Raw genomic sequence first — 25,268 nt, forward strand, 5'->3', positions numbered from 1 at the left:
GTCTAATTAAGTATTACTTAAACATACATTTTACATAATTATGATTTTATTGTTTTAAATAAGTACACTTATTTTGATATATTTATCAATATACTAAAGCACATGTAAGTTAACTTAAGTGTCTTCTTCAAAATTACATTTGTTAATGTATTTTTCTATGTGCAATGCACTTGAAATGTATTTTTCTTCTAAACTTAAATACACGTTCGTATACAGTACACCGCAATAAAACTTATTGTTGCAATTTTCATCACCAGCTCTTGCGCTATGAACTCTATGAAGTTTAATTTTCGACATAACATTTGATACAGTGTTATTTTTAGAGTACTGTATTTATATGTAATAGTACTGTACATCTGCATACAGAATACTTTCAATATCATTATGTTGTTCTCACTTAAACACATTTAATTGCAGTAATTGCAAGCAAAAGTATATACGTCAAAATACTACGTTATGATGGCGCGCTACTTCAGCAGAGTTTGAAAAATGCACTGCGCGCCATGTTTCTGTAGTCGCGACGCGTGAGGGAGCGTCACTGATCAAAGGACAACAGAGGAGCGGCGCGTTTGGATGATTACAGATGAGATTTTCTGTACTGCAGATAATGAATCAAGTAAGTATATCTTGATATAAGCTTTCTTTATTCTTAATTTAGTTTTGCCACTCCTGCGTCTTTCACACCCGGCAGTTCTTGCTATTGGACTCGGGAGTGGAATCGTGTGCATGGACCAAGAAATTTGACTGCTGCAGGGACGGATCATGACGCAGAGGTGCCCTGGGCACGGACTGATTATACCCCCTCAGTTGAATTCGCGGTCATTTTCAAAGCTCAAATAGTAATGGATTTTATCTACACTAAGTGAAAACAGCAGTATTTTTATCAATATGTTATTTACACTAAGTGCAAATAGTTATAGATTATATTTACACTATGTTAAAATAGCAGGATTTTCTGCTATTTATACTACTTGTTGCAAAATAGTGGCAATTATCTGCACTTCAGTATTGTATTACATTATAAAACAGTATGCATTAATAATGTATTGAGTGTAAATTATAATTTTAATTCAGATTATTAATTGGATGCCACCTTATTGATAATAAAGCCCTCCCTACACCTACCCTAACCCTACCCGATACTTTATTTTCAACTTTTTTGGTTATTTCTTTAATATTTTATTAAAAATAAATGCCTTTACGATGTGATATGAGATTTGAAAAGGGAGAAATAAAGTTCGGCAAAAGGCCAGGATGGGCCTTGGGCCTGTTTTGGGTTTCTCCTTATTTTTATATTGTAGACATCCATCAATTAGTGATGAAAAACATTGCCGCGCTGGTAGAAACAACAGGAGACAGTGCCGCGACTGAGAGCAGCTCGACGGTGTTTAGTGTCCCGCAGCAGCAGGTGCTCAAGTGACTTCAGCGCAGCTGAATACTTCTGCATTCAAATGCAAGCAATAGGCTAAAGTTTGCTGTAAAACCCCAGCAAACATAACCATGAATGTGTCTGCGCGAAATAGTAAGGAGATATTTGAATTATTTACTAATAAACTAATGTTTTCTGAGTCTGTGTCGCAAGGATGAACTTGCTGATCCTGACTCGCAGTCTCCTCATTAGACGCGCCTTTAGAGATAAATGATTCTTTATTGATTATGATTAAGATTATAATAAAAGAGTTTTTGTTTCGATTGTTTTATTTCGTTAAGTAATAATTTAAAGCTTTCTATAGATATATTTATCATGTCTGTGAGGCATGTATTCGCTCAGCTTCAGTTCATTTTTGTGAAGCGCTCCTGTTCAAGACAAGACGGCAGAAAGCGCATCATGTTTGTTTTCTTTGTTTTATAAAAGCAGGTTTTGTTGATATTGTGAGTGCCCACAAATAAAAGTAGACCCTTTACAGTTCCGAATGATGTATTACTCTTACCTTTATCAAAAAAAAAATTATGTCGTAGGCTATTTTAGGTTGTTTCCACTGAAAAAAGTGTTTGCGCTGGTGCCTCCATGTCCTGCAGAGCGCGCTTTAGCTTCCACTCTCAGCACAAACTTAAGGCCTGTTCACACCGGGACGAATTTCGCGCGCGATATTCGCCGACGTTTAACGCCTTGTAATAATAATAATAATAATAATAATAATAATTCATTACATTTATATAGCGCTTTTCTGCTTTTCTAAGCACTCAAATCGCTCTACATTGTGAGGGGTGGTGTCTCCTTGTCCACCACCAGTGTGCAGCATCCACCTGGATGATGCGACGGCAGCCATATTGCGCCAGAACGCCCACCACACACCAGCTTACTGGTGGAGAGGAGACAGAGTGATGAAGCCAATCGATGTAAGGGATGATTAGGAGGCCATGATGGTCAGAGACCAATGGGGAAATTTTGGCCAGGATGCCGGGGTTACACCCCTACTCTTTTCGAAAGACATCCTAGGATTTTTAATGACCACAGAGAGTCAGGACCTTGGTTTAACGTCTCATCCGAAAGACGGTGCTTTTTGACAGTATAGTGTCCCCGTCACTACACTGGGGCGTTAGGACCCACACAGACCGCAGGGTGAGCACCCCCTGCTGGCCTCACTAACACCTCTTCCAACAGCATCCTAGTTTTCCCAGGAGGTCTCCCATCCAGGTACTGACCAGGCTCATCCCTGCTTAGCTTCAGTGGGCAACCAGTCTTGGGCTACAGGGTGATATGGCTATTTACTAACTAAACAAAAGGCGCCAATGTGAGTGTGCACACTGACGCGAAAAACGCCACGCGTAAAAGCGCCATTTTCTTAAAAAAACCGCCTCGGGTTCGTTTCTTTGGTTTGACGCGCCGCGTCAAAAACTATCCGACCAATGAGATTGGCGCTTTTGCTCACGTGTCTGGAGCTGCTGAAATTACAGTAAAACACAACTTGGGGGCGCTCAAATATATACGCCAAGTAGCGTCTAAACTGCCTCATTCAACAGAACAATAATTTCTTCATCGCTGGAGCTGCTGGAGCTGGAGCTACTGGGGCTTGAAATATCCATGTTTTCTTTGTCTGATTTTGACAAGTGCGCAAATACTTGCTCTCTTCTTCTGAGTGACAAGCGAGTGTCGGAAGCGTAAAGTTGCGCAGCGCCACCTTGTGTACCAGGGTATTTCTGTTTTACATTAAGCGCCATCTAATGTCAGGGAATGAATTTGCATGTTCACTCGGCTCATCGTCAGCGAAAATTGCTTGGGTGTGAACACAAAAAACGCATTGAAAAACGCTGGCGAATAACGCACGCCGATATTCGTCCCGGTGTGTACGGGCCTTTAGATATAGACTAGCGCACATTATTATTATAGCGCAGGTTTAACGTTTAAACATTGTTATATGCTTGAACTGTTTTAGTATATCAATAGATTTTATTTTAGGCAAGTCGTCATGATTTGAGAAGGCTAAATTGATTAAACATAGGCTATGATCAGCTCACTGTCTGCTGCTGGCCGCTTGGTCATTACTTTAAAAAACATAAACTTAGGACTTATTACTATATTTAACGAACAAAAATGCACCAAACGTTTCACTAAATTAACTTTATAAAAAAACGAAACGAAATATAATAATTTTGCCATTACATAGAAAACTGAACTATTTTAATAGCCGAAACATTAGCCTAGTATAAACTGTTTTGGGAGAAGGGGGAAAAAAAGACGGGCTTGTGGCGGACTCGGGCCGGTAATTCTGATAAGCTGTCGGACGTGGGCCGGGCTAGGGTTTAGCAGCTGATGATGTGCCGCACTGAATGATCTAATCACACCGGTGTGATCGTTTATTAAATATAAAAAATTTTTTTTTTTTTTTTTGTCTTTTGGATGCTGCATTCAAAATCCACTTGCCTCAAAAATCTGAGGGGGCACTGTTGAAATCGCGTTCTGGGAGTAGGGGTATTTCAGCTGGGCCCCCCTCTGGTCCAGGGCCCTGGGCAGGTGCCCAGTAGGCCCGTGCGTTAATCCGTCCCTGGGTTGCTGAAAATACAGTATTGTATTTTTTAACTAAACGATTTTAAATTAAATTTTAACGCTACTAAACAAAATTCAAAGATCTGATCTTTAATGCATGTAATCAATATTATAATCACCAGTAATATTCAATATATCAGCCACCTCTAGAAATAATGTTGTTGTGCTTTTGCATTTGAAGAGTGAGATGTTCCATTACTGATTTTGCAGGATCAGTGCAGATTTGCTACTGGAGATACAGTGTGGAAACACGTGATGTTAGAAGTCAGCTCACCCTGATCTCACACTACCAGTTAAAAGTGTTGTATTAACTCATTATGGAATTGAAATGCTTTGAATCAAATGATATATTCCCACCTGTACATTTACAGATCCCCCTCTAATCATCATATATTTTATAGGTAACAAACCAAAGGAAGAGGACAGCAGCTTCGCTGTGTCAGTCGTGGTAAATACAGGAGCATTCTTCATGAAAGATGTGTGAGAGAAGCTTGCAAGGCAAGATGAGGGAAAAAAAATTAAGGTGCTTTTCTTCATTTTCATAGATTTTGGGATATTTATCTATATTTGGGTAATTGACAAAGTTATGTTTTATTCCCTTTAAAGTAGGAATAAAAATGTTTGTAAAAATGTTATCTGTTTTTAAAGCCCAGTGTCAGTGAAGATGTTGTGGTCCGGAATTCTGAAGGAACATCTCCCAGCATTCTTCAGCATGTTGCCCTGATCAATGAGGTAATTCACCTCTTAGGTGATGTAGATGTGGTCAAAAGTTTACATACACCTTGCAGAATAAACTGCTTCATCAGAGCAGAAATTGCTATTTTTTAATGATTCTACCCCTCTACCCTCTTACTGCTTAAATTATTAACATTTGCCGATACTGCAAGGTGTATACAAACTTTGGACTGCAACTGTGTATTGATTTCACTCAACTTAACCATTTATTATGACTGGATGTTTTATAACAATTGTTCTTCTTTCTTTCCTCATGGAATTTGTTTTCTGACTTTCCTGCCTCTTTGGAACATTCCCGTTCACAGAGACTGGAGAGATGGTGTGCGGCTTCATGGCATTTGAAGTTTACTGCCGATGAAGAGCTTCTGGGACACTGACAAACACCACTTCCCAGCAAGTTAATTTGGAACTTTATTTATTTAGTCAAACTTGCATTCACTAATGCTGGAGTAAGATTTTAGAAGAAACTTTTCAGTCCGGTTTAATGCTGGTGCTAGTAAAGGTTTGAGAATTTATGGCCTGGTTTCACACACAGGGCTTAGACTAAACCAAGATTAGGCCATAGTTTAATTAGGACATTTAAGTCATTTTCATTAACATGCCTTAGAAAAAACATTACGGGTGTGCATCTTGAGACAAAACAAAGTCACTGATATTTTTAAAGATCAGTCAGTGCAAGTTTCTTTCAGTTGAAACATCTCAGACTTACATTTTAGGCTGGGGCTGGTCTTAAGCCTTGTCTGTGAAACTGAGGGTACCATTAACACAGTTTGGTAATGTTTTACAATAAGGTCTCATTTGTTGTACGAATGATAATTTTCGTAATTTTTTTTTTTGTATTAAATGCTTGTGTGTTAGTAATCGTATACGTTATGGAGATCAAATGACTCCACAAGGATAGTAATAAAGTAAATTTTGACCTTGTGGACACTTTTAGGTGGCCAATGAGGAAACATGCTTATACATCATACAGAATGATGTTTTCTATGATGGCGAGATTAGGTACTTTTTTATGTAATTGCATATGATTTTGCATTGTTCTCTAGACTCTTTATAATAAGTGAGTTAAAGTGTTGCAGCTGTGTATAGTGTTGGGTTTTTCTTGTGCATAAGCAAAAAGCACTTTTGATGTATTTGTTTTAGAGATTTTTGTCAATAAACGTAGTGGGTTTTCATTTTGTGTTTGTGTTGATTGTAACTAGGTAATTAAGAGACTTTTTAAAATAAAATATTAAATAGCCTATACTAAATTTCAACTTCATTGCCAGAGATATGTAACATTGAAGTACATTAAAATATACTTAAATGTAATTTCAGTTCACATTAATCGCTTATTGAGAAGAACATATTTACCATATTTCAAAGTACATATAAAATATACTAAAGTCCCACTTAAGTGGTTCAAAAATATCACTCAAAAGTTCAACTAATTGCATTTAATGTAATTTTAAACTGTAATATATTTGCAATCAATTACAAATAACATGCATTTAGGTGGTCGAAAATATTACATTTAATTCATGCTTAAGTGTATTGTTAACTGACATTAAAGTATATTTTAGTTAACATTAATTGCTTGTCAGTACATTAGTAGTACACTTTAACCATATTTTAAAGACACTAGACACAATTATGAAAGTACATATAAAGATGTACTAAAAAGTACCACTTAAGTGGTTTAAAAATTAAAAATTACTGGAAAGTTCAACTTATTGCATTTAATATCACTTTAAAATGTGATACATTTGAAGTTAATTATAAATACAATGTATTTAAGCATCGAAAATAACATTTAATTTGCACTTATGTGTTCTTTTAAATTATTATTTCTGCAATCAGTACACTTTATAAAAGTATACTTAAGTGCACTTCTTTTTCACAAGGGACACTAAACCATCGACAAAGAACGACAAAGGCCAGCTAGAATGTACAATATATGTCTGTATGAGAGGAAATAACTTACTATACCAACAGGCATTATATTTGTCATTCAAAAAGAGAAAACTAAACCAGGACTGCGGATATACAAACTGAACAAAGTACTTGTGTAGCATTTTGAATATGAATCATGTTTATCACTTTCTTCATTCTAGACAGCTATGTCGTTAATGAAAATATTCGATATAGTATTGGTTATGCTCAGGTTAAATGACATAAAATTAGAAGAGCTTCTGTGTGTATTCTCAATCTCTTGACTTTGTAATTTGCTTTAGCTTTTCTTCTCTTGCACTGGTTTTCTAAGATGAACAGGCAATTAGAGTGACCTTTCCCACTGACTGTCAATGGCGTGGAACACATCACAAAAGCATTAGTTAGTCACAAAAGGGTTAAAACTTTTATTAACTCACATGGCTCCGAGGGGGTAAATGGAGGCTTCCTGTAGTGAATCAATGCGTTTTTGTAAGAAAAATATCCATATTTAAAACGTTATAAAGACTTTTCTCTCACTTCAGCTCATTTTTGAAAGCGGAAGCCGTTCTGGGTAGATGACTTTGGCGTTGCGCATCTGCCTGTAATGGCTTGCATGTATGACAGTTAGCAGAAGTGAGAGAAGAGTGTTTTTAACGGACTGCTGTAGGAATTCTCACTCCAAGATGAACTCAAAAGTTGGCAGTCCTATCTATATATATATAGCCTATCTATCTATCTATCTATCTATCTATCTATCTATCTATCTATCTATCTATCTATCTATCTATCTATCTATCTATCTATATACATTCAGGTCCATAAATATTGGGACATCGACACAATTCTAACATTTTTGGCTCTATACACCGCCACCATGGATTTCAAATGAAATGAACAAGATGTGATTTAACTGCACACTGTCAGCTTTAATTTGAGGGTATTTACATCCAAATCAGGTGAACGGTGTAGGAATTACAACAGTTTGCATATGTGCCTCCCACTTGTTAAGGGACCAAAAGTAATGGGACAATTGGCTTCTCAGCTGCTCCATGGCCAGGTGTGAGTTATTCCCTCATTATCCCAATTACAATGAGCAGATAAAAGGTCCAGAGTTCATGTCAAGTGTGCTATTTTCATTTGGAATCTGTTGCTGTCAACTGTCAAGATGAGATCCAAAGAGCTGTCACTATCAGTTAAGCAAGCCATCATTAGGCTGAAAAAACAAAACAAACCCATCAGAGAGATAGCAAACACATTAGGCGTGGTCAAAACAACTGTTTGGAACATTCTTAAAAAGAAGGAACACACCGGTGAGCTTAGCAACACCAAAAGACCCGGAAGACCACGGAAAACAACTGTGGTGGATGACCGAAGAATTCTTTTCCTGGTGAAGAAAACACCCTTCACAACAGTTGGCCAGATCAAGAACACTCTCCAGGAGGTAGGTGTATGTGTGTCAAAGTCAACAATCAAGAGAAGACTTCAGCAGAGTGAATACAGAGGGTTCACCACAAGATGTAAACCATTGGTGATCCTCAAAAACAGGAAGGCCAGATTAGAGTTTGCCAAACGACATCTAAAAAAACCTTCACAGTTCTGGAACAACATCCTATGGACAGATGAGACCAAGATCAACTTGTACCAGAGTGATGGGAAGTGAAGAGTATGGAGAAGGAAAGGAACTGCTCATGATCCTAAGCATACCACCTCATCAGTGAAGCATGGTGGTGGTAGTGTCATGGCGTGGGCATATATGGCTGCCAGTGGAACTGGTTCTCTTGTATTTATTGATGATGTGACTGCTGACAAAAGCAGCAGGATGAATTCTGAAGTGTTTTGGGCAATATTATCTGCTCATATTCAGCCAAATGCTTCAGAACTCACTGTACGGCGCTTCACAGTGCAGATGGACAATGACCCAAAGCATACTGCAAAAGCAACCAAAGAGTTTTTGAAGGGAAAGAAGTGGACTGTCAAGTCAATCACCTGACCTGAATCCGATTGAGCATGCATTTCACTTGCTGAAGACAAAACTGAAGGGAAAATTCCCCAAGAACAAGCAGGAACTGAAGACGTTGCAGTAGAGGCCTGGCAGAGCATCACCAGGGATGACACCCAGCGTCTGGTGATGTCTATGTGTTCCAGACTTCAGGCTGTAATTGACTGCAAAGGATTTGCAACCAAGTATTAAAAAGTGAAAGTTTGATTTATGATTATTATTCTGTCCCATTACTTTTGGTCCCTTAACAAGTGGGAGGCACATATGCAAACTGTTGTAATTCCTACACCGTTCACCTGATTTGGATGTAAATACCCTCAAATTAAAGGTGACAGTCTGCAGTTAAAGCACATCATGTTCGTTTCATTTGAAATCCATTGTGGTGGTGTATAGAGCCAAAAATGTTAGAATTGTGTCAATGTCCCAATATCTATGGACCTGACTGTATATATACTGTATATATATATGTGTGTGTGTGTGTGTGAGTGTGTGTGTGCAATTCTATACAGAAAGGGTATGAGTGGAAAGATAAAATGTTCAACATGCGGTCCCTGCTGAGGCAGTGAATAAAAGCGAGACAACCACAACCACGCTGTATAGCAAGGACAAAGGGCAGGATCAAAATAGAACTAACAAGCATAAACCAGAGCCTGGAAATTCATGCTGGTTTAAGCTGGGCCGTAAGCAGGGGACCTGCTGTCAGGACTCAACTCTAAATAAGTTCAAAATGCATATCAAGAGCAATTAAATCTTATTCATTAATTGTGAAGCTGAGGTCCAAATCTCCATAGTATTCATGATCTCTCTCTCTGTTCAGACATTATGTCAGATGCATATCGGTCAACAAGAGCTTCACACAAATCACAGCCTGCTGGTTCAAGTCGTGGTCAGAGACTGGCTCAGAGGGCTGTTGAACTCCAGGGGGCTCGGATTTGTGACTTTCATAATGAAACTATAGAAACAGGCAAAGTGCTCTTGATGCACTAGGAAATCTCAAAATGACAACTTTTTCATTTTTAATTTATTTATTTTTACGTTTTACACACACTCTGCTTTTAGTGAGTGCATTACCTAATGCAGCATGGAGCATGCATCATAATTTGGGGTGCAAAAAAAATAAATAAAACTCAATCCACCGGTTGTAATGGAACGGGTCTGACACAGATGGTAAGTGAAATGACAAGGTGTTTATTTACAGGGTGGAACAACAAACAGCAATCGTGTGGATTCTTCGGATTTGGTGAGTGTCACTTCGTGAGGTTAAGGAGATAAGAATGTCAATCACAATCAGTCTCTCTGTTTTGACAGATCCTGGGGATTGGCCGCGGCAGAGCGGCAGAGACATACGGGGAGCCGACCAAGCCACCGGAACAGACGAGGAGGAGGACTGGAAGAGGACAAGGCAGAAGGTAAGTAGGGATAGGTAAGTAATCGCAGGTAGTTATACTCAGCTTTGTCAGGAAGCAGAGATGGTCCATGGAGTAATCCTGAGAGCGGACAACTGGTGACTTTGGTGACTGAGCTTATATGTGGCTGGTGATAATGAGGTGCAGGTGCTTAAAACTCAGGTGAAGTGGATCGGGGTAACTGGCTCTGGGAGGAGCCTGGTCCTTCTGTTACAGTACCCCCCCCTCCACGGCCCACTCCTGGGGGCCGACCTCGGTGTCGTGGTGGTCTGCCTCGGCCTCGAGGTGCAGGACGATCCGGATAGGAGGCGTGGAAATCATCCAGAAGGCTGGGATCGAGAACATCATCTCTGGGGATCCAGGAGCGCTCCTCAGGACCGTACCCCTCCCAGTCCACGAGGTATTCTAGTCTCCCACCACGACGCCGGGAATTTAGGATGTCTCGGACCTTGTAGATGGCGCCATCATCAATGATGAGTGGGAGAGGGGGTTCCTCGGTCGGACCAGGCTCTGGCGAAACAGAAGGGTAATATGGTTTGAGTAGGGAGACGTGAAAAGTAGGGTGAATTTTATATTGTGCAGGGAGCTGAAGCTTGAAAGTGACCGGGTTGACCTGTTCCAGAATGGTGAAGGGGCCAACGAACCTGGGACTCAGCTTACGGCTGGGCAGGCGTAGCCGAATGTCTCGTGTGGAGAGCCATACCTTCTGTCCAGGCAGATAGGTGGGTGTTGCTGAACGACGAGCATCGGCGGCGATCTTTTGCCTGCGTACTGCCCGTTGCAGGTGGTGATGTGCTGAGTCCCAGACTCCCTCGCTTTCTCGGAATCAGTGGTCGACCGCAGGCACATCGGAAGGTTCTCCGGACCAGGGAAACAATGGAGGCTGGAAACCGAGTACGCACTGGAAGGGAGAGAGTCCAGTAGAAGATTGACGGAGTGAGTTCTGGGCGTACTCGGCCCAGCCTAGGAACTGGTTCCAAGAATTCTGGCGGCGATGGCGGAAGGTTCTCAGGAAGCGCCCAATTTCCTGGATTTTGCGTTCAGTCTGCCCATTTGATTGAGGGTGATAACCTGAAGTCAAACTGATGGTCACACCTAGGAGAGCGAAGAAGGCCTTCCATACACGGGAGATGAATTGTGGACCTCTGTCCGAGACTATATCTTCAGGGAGGCCGTAGTTACGGAATACATGATTGAATAAAAGTTCTGCTGTTTGCATGGCAGTGGGGAGTCCAGGTAGAGGAACGAGACGGGTGAATTTGGAAAATCTGTCGATGATGACGAGGATGCAGGTATTATGGTCGGAGGGTGGAAGATCAGTGATGAAATCCACTCCCAGGTGTGACCACGGGCGGTTGGGAATGGGTAAGGGCACCAGCTTGCCTGAAGGGAGATGACGGGAACTTTTGGATATGGCGCAGTCTGGGCAGCCCTGAACGAACCTTCTCACATCCCTGGCCATGTTCGGCCACCAGAAGCGATCGCTTAGCAGCGAGAGAGTAGCGTTGGCCCCTGGGTGACCAGTACCAAGTGACGTGTGAGAGGAGTGGATGAGGGAAGTGCGTTGTGTCCTGGGAACATACTGACGACCCGGTGGGCAGCCCGGCGGATTGGCAGGAGGAGTGTCGGAGACCACTGGCGGAGAGGACCAAGCAATGGGACTTACGATGATGTTGGAGGGCAAGATACCTTCGGGCTCCTCGAGAGAGTCCTCCTTGGTGTGAAGACGAGATAAAGCGTCCGCCTTGGCGTTACGGGATCCTGGACGATAGGAGATTTGGAAATTGAAACGGGTGAAAAACAATGCCCATCTTGCTTGGCGTGGATTTAATCTTTTGGCGTCTCGTAGATATTCGAGGTTCTTGTGATCTGTGAGCACGAGAAATGGTTGAGCTGCCCCCTCCAACCAGTGTCTCCACTCTTCCAGGGCAAGCTTGATGGCCAGAAGCTCCCTGTTGCCGATGTCGTAGTTTTTCTCCGCCGGGCTGAGCTTCTTGGAGAAGAAGGCACATGGATGGAGCTTGGGAGGCTTCCCCTGCTGCTGAGATAATACCGCACCTACTCCAGTTGTTGATGCGTCCACCTCTAAGATGAAGGGCAATTCTGGATCGGGGTGGACGAGGAGTGGTGTGGTAGTGAAGGCTTCTTTGAGACGGTTGAAGGCATTGGTGGCATTCACATCCCAGGCAAGGGACTTCTTACCTCCTCGTAGGAGGTCAGTGAGGGGGCTAGTGATAGAACTATAGTTGGCAACGAATCTTCTGTAAAAGTTTGAGAAACCCAGGAAGCGCTGCAATTCCTTGATCATGGTGGGTCGAGGCCAGGATGTAATGGCTTCCACCTTCCCCTTGTCCATGCGGATGCCACCGTGACTGATGATATATCCAAGGAAGTGGACGGATGGTTGATGAAATAGACATTTTTCTGCCTTGAGGTAGAGCTGGTGTTTCCGCAACTGCTGAAGGACCTCCGCAACGTGGTGGCGATGTTCGGCCAGGCTCCGGGAGTAGATCAAAATGCCATCAATGTAGACGATTACAAAACGATGAAGGAACTCACGGAGCACCTCATGCATGAAACTCTGGAAGACAGATGGGGCGTTGACAAGCCCATAGGGCATGACCCGGTACTCATAGTGCCCCGTAGGGGTTACAAAGGCGGTCTTCCACTCGTCCCCCTCTCTGATGCGGATGAGGTTGTACGCGCTGCGGAGGTCCAGTTTGGTGAATATGGTGGCACCGCGAAGTTGTTCCAATGCTGCAGGGACAAGAGGAAGGGGATAGCGATATTTAACCGTGATGAGATTTAGTTTACGATAGTCTATACATGGACGGAGCCCTCCGTCCTTCTTGGCCACGAAGAAGAAACTCGAAGCAGCAGGGGAGATGGAAGGGACGATGTAACCCTGTTTGAGTGCCTCCTCAATATACTCCTCCATCGCCTTCTGCTCGGGAAGTGATAGGGGATAAATCTTTCCCCGTGGTACTGGTTCACCCGGAACGAGGTCGATTGCGCAGTCCCATGGCCGATGAGGTGGTAGCCGAGATGCCCTTTTGGGACAGAACACATCCCTGAAAGCCTCGTAGTCCGGTGGAACCTCCACAGATTGTTTCTCCATGGGGCTCTCTATGAACGTGGCCTGTACAGGTAATTCAACAACTGGACGTGGAGAAGGTTTAGGCATATGGGGGAAACATTGCGGGAAACAGTTAGTACCCCACTTCAGAACATCTCCAGAGGTCCAAGATAACACTGGATCGTGCTTAACCAGCCAGGGTCGACCCAAAACAATGTCTACAGTGGATTCCTCTAAAATAAGTAAATTAATACGCTCTTGATGGAGCTGCCCCATTCTCAGCACTAGGGGACCGACACAATATTTCACAAGGCGACGGGTAAGTGGAGTACCTGTTATGGCCTGGATCTGGTAAGTGGTTTCGGTTGCAATGGGTGTGAGGTGGAGTTGCCGGCTGAGTTTCCCCGAGATGAAGTTCCCCGCTGATCCGGAGTCCAAGAGGACTGTGACTGGCATTAGGTGATTTACAAGGACAATGTTAGCACAAGTAGTTAAGGGGTTCATCTTGGGGATGTGAGGTTGCATACCACTCACCCAAAGCCTGGGCGGACGAAGGGTGCAGGATTGAATTCTATGGTCAGAACTTCCACAATACAGGCACAAATCATTGGTAATTCGCCTCTGTCGTTCTGTTGGCGATAAATGAAAAGTGTCAGTTTGCATTGGTTCAGATACGGGTCTAACCTCTGGCTGGTGGCTCGAAGGAGTGTCAATGGCGGTAACGGTTGTGGTCTCCGATGTACAGGCCCGCATCCGGTTGGAGCAGCGGATGGCAAGTTAAATGAACTTCTCTAGCCCAAAGGTGTCATCGTAGGCTGCCAGATGAATTTTCAGGCGGGTATTTAAGCCTTGCCGGAAAGCAGTTATCAGTGATGGCTCGTTCCATCCACTCGCGGCCGCGAGGGTGCGAAACTTCAGGGCGTATTGATGAATAGTCATATTACCCTGTCGAAGCTTATATAACTGTTCCCCAACTGAAGAATCACCAGGAGAGCTGCTAAACACCTCTTTAAAATGGGCGAGAAACTGGGCAAAAGAGTGCGTGGCGGGTCCAGCTTGATTTAAAATAGTCTCCGCCCATCTCAATGCGGGTCCTGTGAGCGACGTGATCACAAACGCTATCTTCGCCTGATCGGTCAGGAACATCTGAGGATGTAAGTCAATAGTTAGTGTACATTGGAGAAGGAAGCCATTGCACTCCTCTGGACTGGCGTACATGACTGCCGAAGAAGTGGTGGAGGCGGAAGTGACGGGTGTGGTAACAGAGGCCGGTGGTGATGGTGAAGCCAGACGGGCTAATACCCGTTTCAAGGTGTCGACCAGTTCCTGGAATGGGTCGTTTACACTCATGGTGTAGCCGTCTTGGTCCGAGCTTCTGTAATGGAACGGGTCTGACACAGATGGTAAGTGAAATGACAAGGTGTTTATTTACAGGGTGGAACAACAAACAGCAATCGTGTGGATTCTTCGGACTTGGTGAGTGTCACTTCGTGAGGTTACAGAGATAAGAATGTCAATCACAATCAGTCTCTCTGTTTTGACAGATCCTGGGGATTGGCCGCGGCAGAGCGGCAAAGACATACGGGGAGCCGACCAAGCCACCGGAACAGACGAGGAGGAGGACTGGAAGAGGACAAGGCAGAAGGTAAGTAGGGACAGGTAAGTAATCGCAGGTAGTTATACTCAGCTTTGTCAGGAAACAGAGATGGTCCATGGAGTAATCCTGAGATCGGACAACTGGTGACTTTGGTGACTGAGCTTATATGTGGCTGGTGATAATGAGGTGCAGGTGCAGGTGATTAAAACTCAGGTGAAGTGGATCGGGGTAACTGGCTCTGGGAGGAGCCTGGTCCTTCTGTTACACCGGTAGAGAACCACTAGGTGTAAAAGATCTACCCACCAGAAATAAAGAATCAGAGAAGATATTGGCACAACCCAAACCAGTTAAATTAGCTTTGTTTTCTTTTCCACATTGTGCTCATTCTTCCCTTGTGTGGAAAATATAATGCAATATAATAAATAACACATTTCCATATATAGGAAACTAGTAGGCCTACTTATATTTTTCTGTATACTGCAATGTATGATTATTTATATTATGTATATATGCACTACATTATGTATGAACTACATTTTTTTTGACATGTGATAGCTTTATTGCAGCACTCCATTAATTTCTCTTGCATGAGTTTACATGAAGCTGAACACATATTTATCAACTTTTATCTGACCTTATTGTTTATATTGTAAAATATGTGTGAAAATATGATGTTCAGTTTTGAAATGGCCATGACATAGTAAGTCGTAGGAACGAATATATTCAAGTCAAGTCAAGTCAAGTCTGCTTTATTGTCAATTCTTCCATTCAACCCACTTCCTGGTTGGATTAGTACTGCTTTTATTGCCTTTGTGCTGGCGCTTGTACAGCACATACATACAGAGAATTGAAATTGCGTTACTCTCAGACCCTTGGTGTAAACAGTTAACATTAAACACGTTCAAATACAGATAATACAGTTTAAACATATGTACATACAACTCTATAGCTATACAAGTAAGGACACTGTAGAAAAAAAAATAAAGAAATAGATAAAGTGGCATAAGGCGCATGGCAGATAGTGCAAACCAGTTAAATAAAAACAAAACTGTGCAGATATATTTGTAGTGCAAAAAGAGCTTATCAATCTGAGAACATTGTAGAAAAATAAAAAAGATAGATAAAGTTACATAAGGCACATGGCAGAATAGATGGCGTGCAAACCAGTTAAATAAACCAAAACTGTGCAGATATATGTGTAGTGCAAAAAGAGCTTGTCAGTCTGAGGACATTGTAGAAAAATAAAAAAGATAGATAAAGTTACATAAGGCACATGGCAGAATAGATGGCGTGCAAACCAGTTAAATAAACCAAAACTGTGCAGATATATGTGTAGTACAAAAGAGCTTGTCAGTCTGTTAAATTGACAGGAGAACAGTCTTTTTATGAGACTATCCGAGGAGGTAGTTTGCAGTAAATGCTGGATGAGGTAGTGATCAGTCCAATGCTGCACAAGTGAGAGGTGCTGGTCACAGTTTGTAAGTAGGTGGGGGTGGCGGGGTCTCAGTGTCAGAGTTCAGTGTTGTATGGGGTAAAAAGTACCCCATAAGGTAAGGTAATCAATATAGATTACCTTATCTATATTGATAGTTAATATAGATAAGGTAATTATATATATATATATATATATATATATATATACACACACACACACACAAACACGTACATACACACAGTAGTGAACATTTTAAGTGGATCAAAACCTTTCATCAAAGTTGTCCAAGATGCATTCTTGTCTTAGGACAACTTTGATTAACTTTTTTTTATCCACTTCAAATGTTGACTACTGTATATACAGTATCTCACAGAAGTGAGTACACCCCTCACATTTTGGTAAATATTTTATAATATCTTTTCATGTGACAACAATGAAGAAATTACACTTTGCTACAATGTAAAGTAGTGAGTGTACAGCTTGTACAACAGTGTAAATTTGCTGTCCCCTCAAAATAATTCAACACACAGTTGTCTAATGTCTAAACCGCAGGCCACAAAAGTGAGTACACCCCTAAGTGCAAATGGCCAAATTGGGCCCAATTAGACATTTTCTCTCCCCAGTGTCATGTGACTCGTTAGTGTTACAAGGTCTCAGGTGTGAATGGGGAGCAGGTGTGTTAAATTTGGTGTTATCGCTCTCACTCTCTCATACTGGTCACTGGAAGTTCAACATGGCACCTCATGGCAAGGAACTCTTTGAGGATCTGAAAAAATGAATTGTTGCTCTACATAAAGATGGCGCAGGCTATAAGAAGATTGCCAAGACCCTGAAACTGAGCTGCAGCACGGTGGCCAAGACCACACAGCGGTTTAACAGGACAGGTTCCACTCAGAACAGGCCTCGTCATGGTAAAATATATATATATATATATATATATATATATATATATATATATATATATATATTAAACGCTTGTTTTCATGGTCAATTACAGTTCGTTTCTTAGTTTTCCATCTTCCTATTTGTGCATGCTTGTCAAAATGATGATTCGTCCGTTTCTGTTAGTCCCACCCACAATGTTGTTTACGACATAAGGATATAATAGTAAAATGCGCGCGTTTGTGAAGTTAAATTTGAAAATAACCTAGTGAAGCAAACATAAATCAGATCAATTATTTAAAAAGTAAAATCTTAGCAATAAATCTGGACTGTCTACAAATGAAACCCGACAGACCACCTGAGAGTGCTGGATTTATCGATCAGAAACTTCTGAACCAAGCGTGTTGGAAGCATCATATTAGCATAGGTACAGTGTTTGATCCGCTAAAAAGACGCGTCCTTTGTGGAAAGAAACACATAAACTTTGTTCAAGGGTCTCACCTCAGTCGTGGTATTGAGGGTGGAGAGAGCGCTGGATATTCACTCACCCCACCGACAATCCCTGCCGGACCTGAGACTCGAACCCACGACCTTTGGGTTACAAGTCCGACTCGCTATCCATTAGGTCACGACTGCCCCCATAATATGAATATGAACATGAATATGAATTAATGAATTGTATACATATGTTGCATATTTTTGTTTTTTGTTGAATTGTAAATAATTATTTAATTTTCATTATTAAGAGGTTTGCACAAGAGTTAACTTTAAACAGCAAATATTAAACTTTGCAAAAATTAAATGTCTTGGTTTTTTCTACACTGGAAGTGTTCCATTAACTCTGTTAAACTATAATTACTAAAACTGAAACTAAAATATATAAAAACTAAATAGAAATGTGTTTACAAAATAAAAACTAACAAAACCATTAATGAAACTTACTAAAACTAAACTGAAATTATAGGAAATTTGAAAACTATATTAAAATAAAAACTAATTTAAAAATTAAAAACTATAATATCCTTGCCTGTTAGTGCTCAGACCATACGCTGCACACTACATCAAATTGGTCTGCATGGCTGTCATCCCAGAAGGAAGCCTCTTCTAAAGATGATGCACAAGAAACCACTTTTGTGTACTCACTTTTGTGGCCAGTGGTTTAGACATTAATGGCTGTGTGTTGAGTTATTTTGAGGGGACAGCAAATGTACACTGTTATACAAGCTGTACACTCACTACTTTACATTGTAGCAAAGTGTCATTTCTTCAGTGTTGTCACATGAAAAGATATAATAAAATATTTACAAAAATGTGAGGGGTGTACTCACTTCTGTGAGATACTGTATGCGTGTGTCCATCTCACTACTCATGATGTTGGTTTTTCTTTGTTTAAATGAGAAAAAAACAAACACACAGGTATTAAAGATAACACATTATAAATTTGTTTTGCATAAAAAGGTGCTTCCCAATATCACACCCTCATCTCTTACACCCACTTCCTGGTTGGATTAGTACTGCTTTTATTGCCTTTGTGCTGGCGCTTGTAATGAATTTGAAAGCCACACGGGAAACAAGAGGAGAGAAAAGTGTCTTTGATATCAGATAAGTGCAGCATGGAAAGGAGCTCCAAGCACAAAGCTGTCTGATAGATGAAAAAGATCAGAGGAACGGACCGGAGATGCTTTCAGGGAACACTCCCACACTGTCATTTGAATATTATAAAATTACATCATATTATGGGGTAAAGGTTTTTAATTTAAAGTTTGACATTCAAGTATTGCATTGTCCTGTATGCCAGAGCTGACCATCTGACCACATTATTTTAAATGCTGTGACTGAATCTAAAGCTTCTGTTGTTTATTGCAGATCCTTTAAATAGCAGAAACTAGTTAAACAATACTATATACAATACTATACTACTGTTGCACTGAATATCACCACAGCTGCAGATTATCAAATCAATCAGATTTCAGTAACTGTAATAACTGTATAATCATACTGCTCATCAGGGTAACTGAAACCATCTTCTATCTCATTTAACAATTGTAGTGACAATAACCTCAGTGGATAGAACTACCAGATTAGAGGACTTGATATAAAAGTTTTTAAAATTAATTTCAAGCGCCTCAGAATTTCAATTGAACCTTTGATCTGCTTCGATCAATACACCAAAACAGAACAGGGCTGTTTTCCAAAAGTGTCGAAAGCCTTTAGAGCACATTGTTGTCAGTGTTTTCTACAATCTACTTTTGGAAAACGCAGCTCAGTAGTATCACCAGTCATTTGTTCTAATTTGTCCACTACTGACATGTAATTCTTTGGTTTAATTATCTGTATACCCTATTGGCAATTAATTATTTATTTATTTAACCGTATTTATTGACAGATATTTTGCTCTCTTTCTCTCTGTTAGGTACGTCTTGTTGCTCTTAATTCTGTTCTTCATCCCAGGTGTGGTGATGATAATCGCCTACGGTCTCATATCCAGAGAACTTTACAGAGGGATTCAGTTTGAACTGGAGCAGAAGAAAGACTCTAGTGGTATGAACCATTTTTAAGCCTTTCACACCATAATTTAAGTTAGCCCTCGAAACACTGAGTTGCCTGAAGCGTGCCTGTTCACCTTCATAAACTGGACTAAAATGGATTAACATCTGGAAAACTTCTAAAAGATTGCACTAATTCTGAATTGTTTACTGGCTATAGTTTTTGATTCAGTGCTTCCTGCAGTCACTCAAAATAAGTAGGGGTGTAACGGTACACAAAAATGATGGTTCGCTACGTACCTTGGTTTTGATGTCATGGTTTTGAAAAACTAAACATAAATTAGTTTTTTATATTAAACAGTGGTTTACTGAACAAATTGCTCTTTCTGTAAATAAATTTAATTACAATTAAAATTTTCTTAGGGATAAAAATATACCTCAGATTCTGCTCTAAACTAGGAGCCCATTTATATTACTGTGAGGTTACAATTAACAACATAGCCCAAACTTAAATTCAATTACTATTTATTTTTTATATAATAATCAATGTTCAAATTAAAAAAAAATATCCAAACATCTAAATTGCACATGATGCAGTTTTTTTAATTAACTTCTAAATTATAAAATTACACAGTAATTTACACACTTACACAGTGGCTGTCATAACTTGTTTCATAACAGATTTATTTAGAAATACATTAAATAATTAAAGGGGTCATATGACGTTGCTAAAAAGAACATTATTTGTGTATTTGGTGTAATGCAATGTGTTTACATGGTTCAAAAAACACATTATTTTCCACATACTGTACATTATTATTGCTCCTCTATGCCCCGCCTTTTTGAAACGCGTCGATTTTTGAGGAGCATCTCACTGCAGCCCACAAGATCCAGGGGGCGTGGTTGGATCCAGATCCAACTCCTCCCACCTTACATATACCTAAACCTACTCATCTCCACCCCTAAACCTACCAATCTCCACCCCCTAGATGTGGATCCAACCACGCCCCCTGGATCTTGTGAGCTGCAGCGAGCCCTACTTGCGATTTTTACAAAACTCATCGTTCTGAGAAGAGAGGCATGCTCTGATTGGCCAGCTATTCAGTGCGTTGTGATTGGCCGAATACCTCAAGCGTGAGATGGAAATGTTATGCCCCTTACCGTATTGGATTGGCCTTTCCCGGCGAGATGAGACTAAATCAATAAAACCCATTACAAATGAGACAATTGTTGCATCCAGTGGGGATATAATTACTGATTATAATGTCTTATACTGTCTTTTTTACGCGTCACGTTGCATCGCGCCGAGTAAACATTACCATGTCTGCATTTGTGATCGGAGAAAGGACAAACAACAAGAACTACTCTACACAGCTCAAAACTCGCGTTAGAATCGTCAGTAGCAGAAACGTACTTACAGGCTGAGTCGGAAGCATCAGACTGTCCTTGCAAAGTTGGAATTGACCCACTTTATAGAAACAGCCTTTGTGCAAACCTGCAAGCAAGGCTACTCTTTGGGCTACTCTTTGGGGAAGTCATGGCCTAATGGTTAGAGAGTCGGACTCGTAATCCAAAGGTTGCGGGTTCGAGTCTCGGGCCGGCAGGGATTGTAGGTGGGGGGAGTGAATGTCCAGCGCTGTCTTCACCCTCAATACCACGACTGAGGTGCCCTTGAGCAAGGCACTGAACCCCCAACTGCTCCCCGGGCGCCGCAGCATAAATGGCTGCCCACTGCTCCGGGTGTGTGTTCACGGTGTGTGTGTTCACTGCTGTGTGTGTGCATGCTGGATGGGTTAAATGCAGAGCACGAATTCCGAGTATGGGTCACCATACTTGGCAGTATGTCACTTCACTACACTCCTGCCAGGTTCAGGAAATAGTCCTCTGTAAATTGTGCCGCACACCCTCTAATATTTGGGTTGAAATGTTCTGGAACAGTGTTGGAAGCCAACAACTTGGAAGCCCAAACAAAGTAGTTTCGCTTTCATAACGAAACATAGCGTCTCCACGACATGGCAGCGAGAATAAAAATCACGCCCCCTTTCTTTGCGTAAACATTTGGGTGGTTTTTGCAAATCTCCCCACACCGTGACGTAGACATGTGGGGACGTGTTTAAATGAGCCATGCATTAATTTGGTTTTGAGACTTTAGTCTTTGCAACTTCAGGGATCTTATCTATGCACAAACAGCTTGTAACACTCCAAAGAGAAAGGAAAACTTGAAATCGCATCATATGACCCCTTTAAGACATCACTAATAGGTAAATAAAAATATAATGAGTATATAGTCTATAGTATATAGTATATCATTTACGAAATGCTCTTCTGTAGACTTAATTTCTCTAGCAAACTAATGAGCTGTGGACACTGATGACTTGCCTTTACAAGCTGTTTTATTGACGTCTTTCCTCGGTTTAAACACTGATTAAGCGATAATGTGAGGGTTGAGATGTTCATTCATGTTTATTTCACGTTAAAACTAGTACTAAAGAAGAAAAAATTATCTTGCTCACTCGCACTCTGTGCTGCCGTTTGAACTGAGGCATTTATACAGCGATCTTGCCAAGAGTGTCAAAACGGCATTAATTGTTTAAATTTCCTGATCAAACGGACAGAATTTGAAAGATGAGACTTTATCATCAAAAGTATCAATATATAAACAGTATATAAAACTGGAAGTTTCCAATGAAGTTCCACTCGTGCAGTGCTTAAAACAATGCTGTATTTGTACCAAACTGAAATACATTTACTTTACATTACAAGACATATACCGAAAATTTTTAGTAAGAAAACGTGTACTGTTACACCCCTAGTCAGAGTTGTCATGCCATCATTTGTGACATTTATATTTAGAAACCTTTAAAAAAATGTTTATTTAAAAGAAAATTTTACATGAAGTAAGTGCTACGAGTGAGGTTGCAGGTTTTTTTTTTGGCCATTCTCAAAGGCTCAACAGTCTTTCCCTTCTCTCTCCATTTGTGAGAGAGACTGCTTGACCCATGTCTCCCATGGCGAGGACTGAATGCACTAAGGTCATGTTGAGTACCTCCCTGGGCATTAAGGCTCTTTGTGCACCGATGTGCTGGATGTAAGTTCTGTCAGGGAGAAGCTTTAGACAACTTCAGTGAGGTGGAAAGAGGTACTTCTGAGGGCATTTTTTAGTTAAAGACCTCTACAGGTACCTTTTATTAGAAGTATACCTCAAAAAGTACTATTCGAACTTGTCTTGTACCATTGCTGTGATCAAATAAATTAGGCTGGAAAAAGACAAAGAGAGTAAATAGAGAAGTTACTGCTTTGGAGAACTGAAAGTAGGGACATGAATAAGGTCTTATATATTTAATCAGGATACTGGTTATACAGGTTGTTATTTGCACTACTATGTAACTCCCTTGTATCATGTGCATGCATAGTGTTAGAATATAAATGAGCTGACGCATCCTCCTTATGTTGATGTGCCCTGCCAAACCCACTTTATGCCATCTGCATTAAACCATGGTGTAACTGGACTTTTCTGAAGTTTCTTTGGACAGTGCATGAACAGGTTATGATCTCATGCTCTAGGACTTTCATATTTAGTAAATAAGTAATAAAGTCAACATTTGAAAAATTATTGTATACTCTACCTTCCCTCAGCACTGCAAATGGCAAGTTTGTTTACTGTATTTATATATACAACTTTATTAAAACAACATATATACAATAAAATCTGTATTTTTATAAATATACATGATGTAGTAAATTAGCTCAAAAGGGGAATATTAATAATGAATCATAACTTGTTATAATTAATTATAATATTTGAATAAGTTAATAGAATTAGCTTGATAAAGCAGAATTTAGAGTACAATCAATTGACCAGGCCGTCTAGTGAACGCTCAGTATTGATTATTTATTAATTCAAAGAAATCTTAATTTCCAGGGTAAAAGAAATACCCTTTTTTTAAGTTACAGTACTACTCATAGCATGTAACAAGATCGAAATCGTTAAATTGACTTTGTTGCAAGCAGGGAATCAGAAACAAATACTCATATGTATTGTGCACAAAGTTTTATTAACTAAATCACAAACACATTACTAGACTAAACACACACACACACACACACACACACACATCACACATACATGGTACATGGGGAGGGTAAGTGAGACTGGATGAATGAAACTGAACAGAAACAGGGGAAATGAGGCTGAGCTGACCATCTGAAAGAACCATCAGTCTCTAATTCAAAGCACAGTATACGATAGGTTACAACAAACCTCTGTGTGCTGCATTTGGATACTTGCAACGAGAACGAGAGTCCTGTGAAGCTTCTGAAGAAGGTCTGGATGGTTCCATTCGATGGCCGAAGTTGCAATCTCTTGAAACTCCGAGGTTGTTCTTGACTCTGTTGGGGTTGAGAGAGTCCTTGTTCTCTGTTATCGCTACAGTTTTCTATTGTCCAATTTTGGTGAGTCCATGGGTATTGTAACTTCAGCTTCTTAGCTGACAGGAGTGGCACCCGGTGCAGTCTTCTGTCGCTGTAGCCCGTGTTTGCATGGGTATAAATAGAGTGCCAAGTCAATAACACCAATACGATTTTGGAATCCATTGCCTATGCACCTTCATTTTTCATTTCTTTTATGTACAGGTGTAAAGAATGGGTTGAATGGAGCACTGTCTTCTGGCCATGAAGAGAGCGATGGCTGTTATATCCAAGTCCCAAAGAAGGCCCCCGCTATGGAACTTGCTGCTCTGAGCACCTCTGGAACGGTCAAGGCAGACCGTCCACGTAGCAACACCTCAGAGGCAAAGCTCGTTGCCAAAAAACGAGTGATCCGAATGCTGATCATTATAGTTGCCATGTTCTTCATATGCTGGATGCCTCTATACTCTGCCAACACCTGGAAGGCTTTCGACCAAAAGTCAGCCCAGCGCACACTTTCCGGAGCTCCCATCTCCTTCATTCAGCTGCTGTCCTATACCTCAGCCTGCGTCAACCCCATCATCTACTGCTTCATGAACACCCGCTTCCGGAAGGCTCTCTTGGCCACCTTTGGGTGCTGCAGGCGCCCGTGCCACAACCGGAGGAAGAGGAGGGAAGGTGATGATGAGATCACTGGAGTCACAGGGGCCTCCATAACAAAGTTCAGTTATACCACCGTTAGCACGGTAGGACCGTGTTAGCATTAGCATTGCAGGCATCTCCAGTTGGATCCATGAGCTGTGTGCTTGTGACATGTACTGAGTTCAGATCACCAGATGTGTTCCTCTTTTTCATGGTCAACATGCTTTGTTCAATGTGTCAGTGTTCATTTTTATTTGGAAAAGAATCCCCCATTTGTCTGTTCTCTCTGCCCAAAGTTGGTGTGTTAGTGGTAAACTGTCTGGCTGTGTCTTCAATTTAAAGCATTGTGATACAATCACAAGGTGTGCTGCACGGGACGTGCAAAGATGTAGCTATATTTTTATTGTGTAAGACTTTTCAGAGGATGATCTTATCATGCATGGGAAGTGTTCATAGAGAAATACCATAGAAATATTCGTGTACCTTTGATGTTATAGAACCAAATATTGCATGTTGCATGATCAAACACAAGACTACTCTTGTAGATAGCAGCTTTCCGGCTACAAAATGGTACATGTTCTTGTCTATTTTGAGTGTTGTGATGTATCATCTGTATTTTGTTCTCTGTTTGTTCTATGATGGTATCTTTGTCTTAATGAGCTTTGCTTAAATGGCACAACAGAGAGTCCTTCTTTTGTGTATTC

General features: G+C 40.9%; 1 protein-coding gene across 1 annotated transcript in view; it reads left to right on the forward strand.

Moving 5' to 3' along the window:
• The window catches only part of LOC306872833 (cholecystokinin receptor-like), a gene marked incomplete at both ends in the record, with an annotated part of 58,004 nt that extends 33,321 nt beyond the window's left edge, over positions 1–24,683 (forward strand). Inside the window, 2 exons of the mRNA XM_079421702.1 lie at positions 19,443–19,570; positions 24,148–24,683. Of these exons, the coding sequence (XP_079277828.1) occupies positions 19,443–19,570; positions 24,148–24,683 (664 nt within the window). The remainder of the gene's footprint in view (positions 1–19,442; positions 19,571–24,147) is intronic.
• Positions 24,684–25,268: the final 585 nt, after the last annotated feature.

This window comes from Barbus barbus, assembly GCF_936440315.1.
Source record: "Barbus barbus genome assembly, chromosome: 7".
Classification (NCBI taxonomy): Eukaryota; Metazoa; Chordata; class Actinopteri; order Cypriniformes; family Cyprinidae; genus Barbus; species Barbus barbus.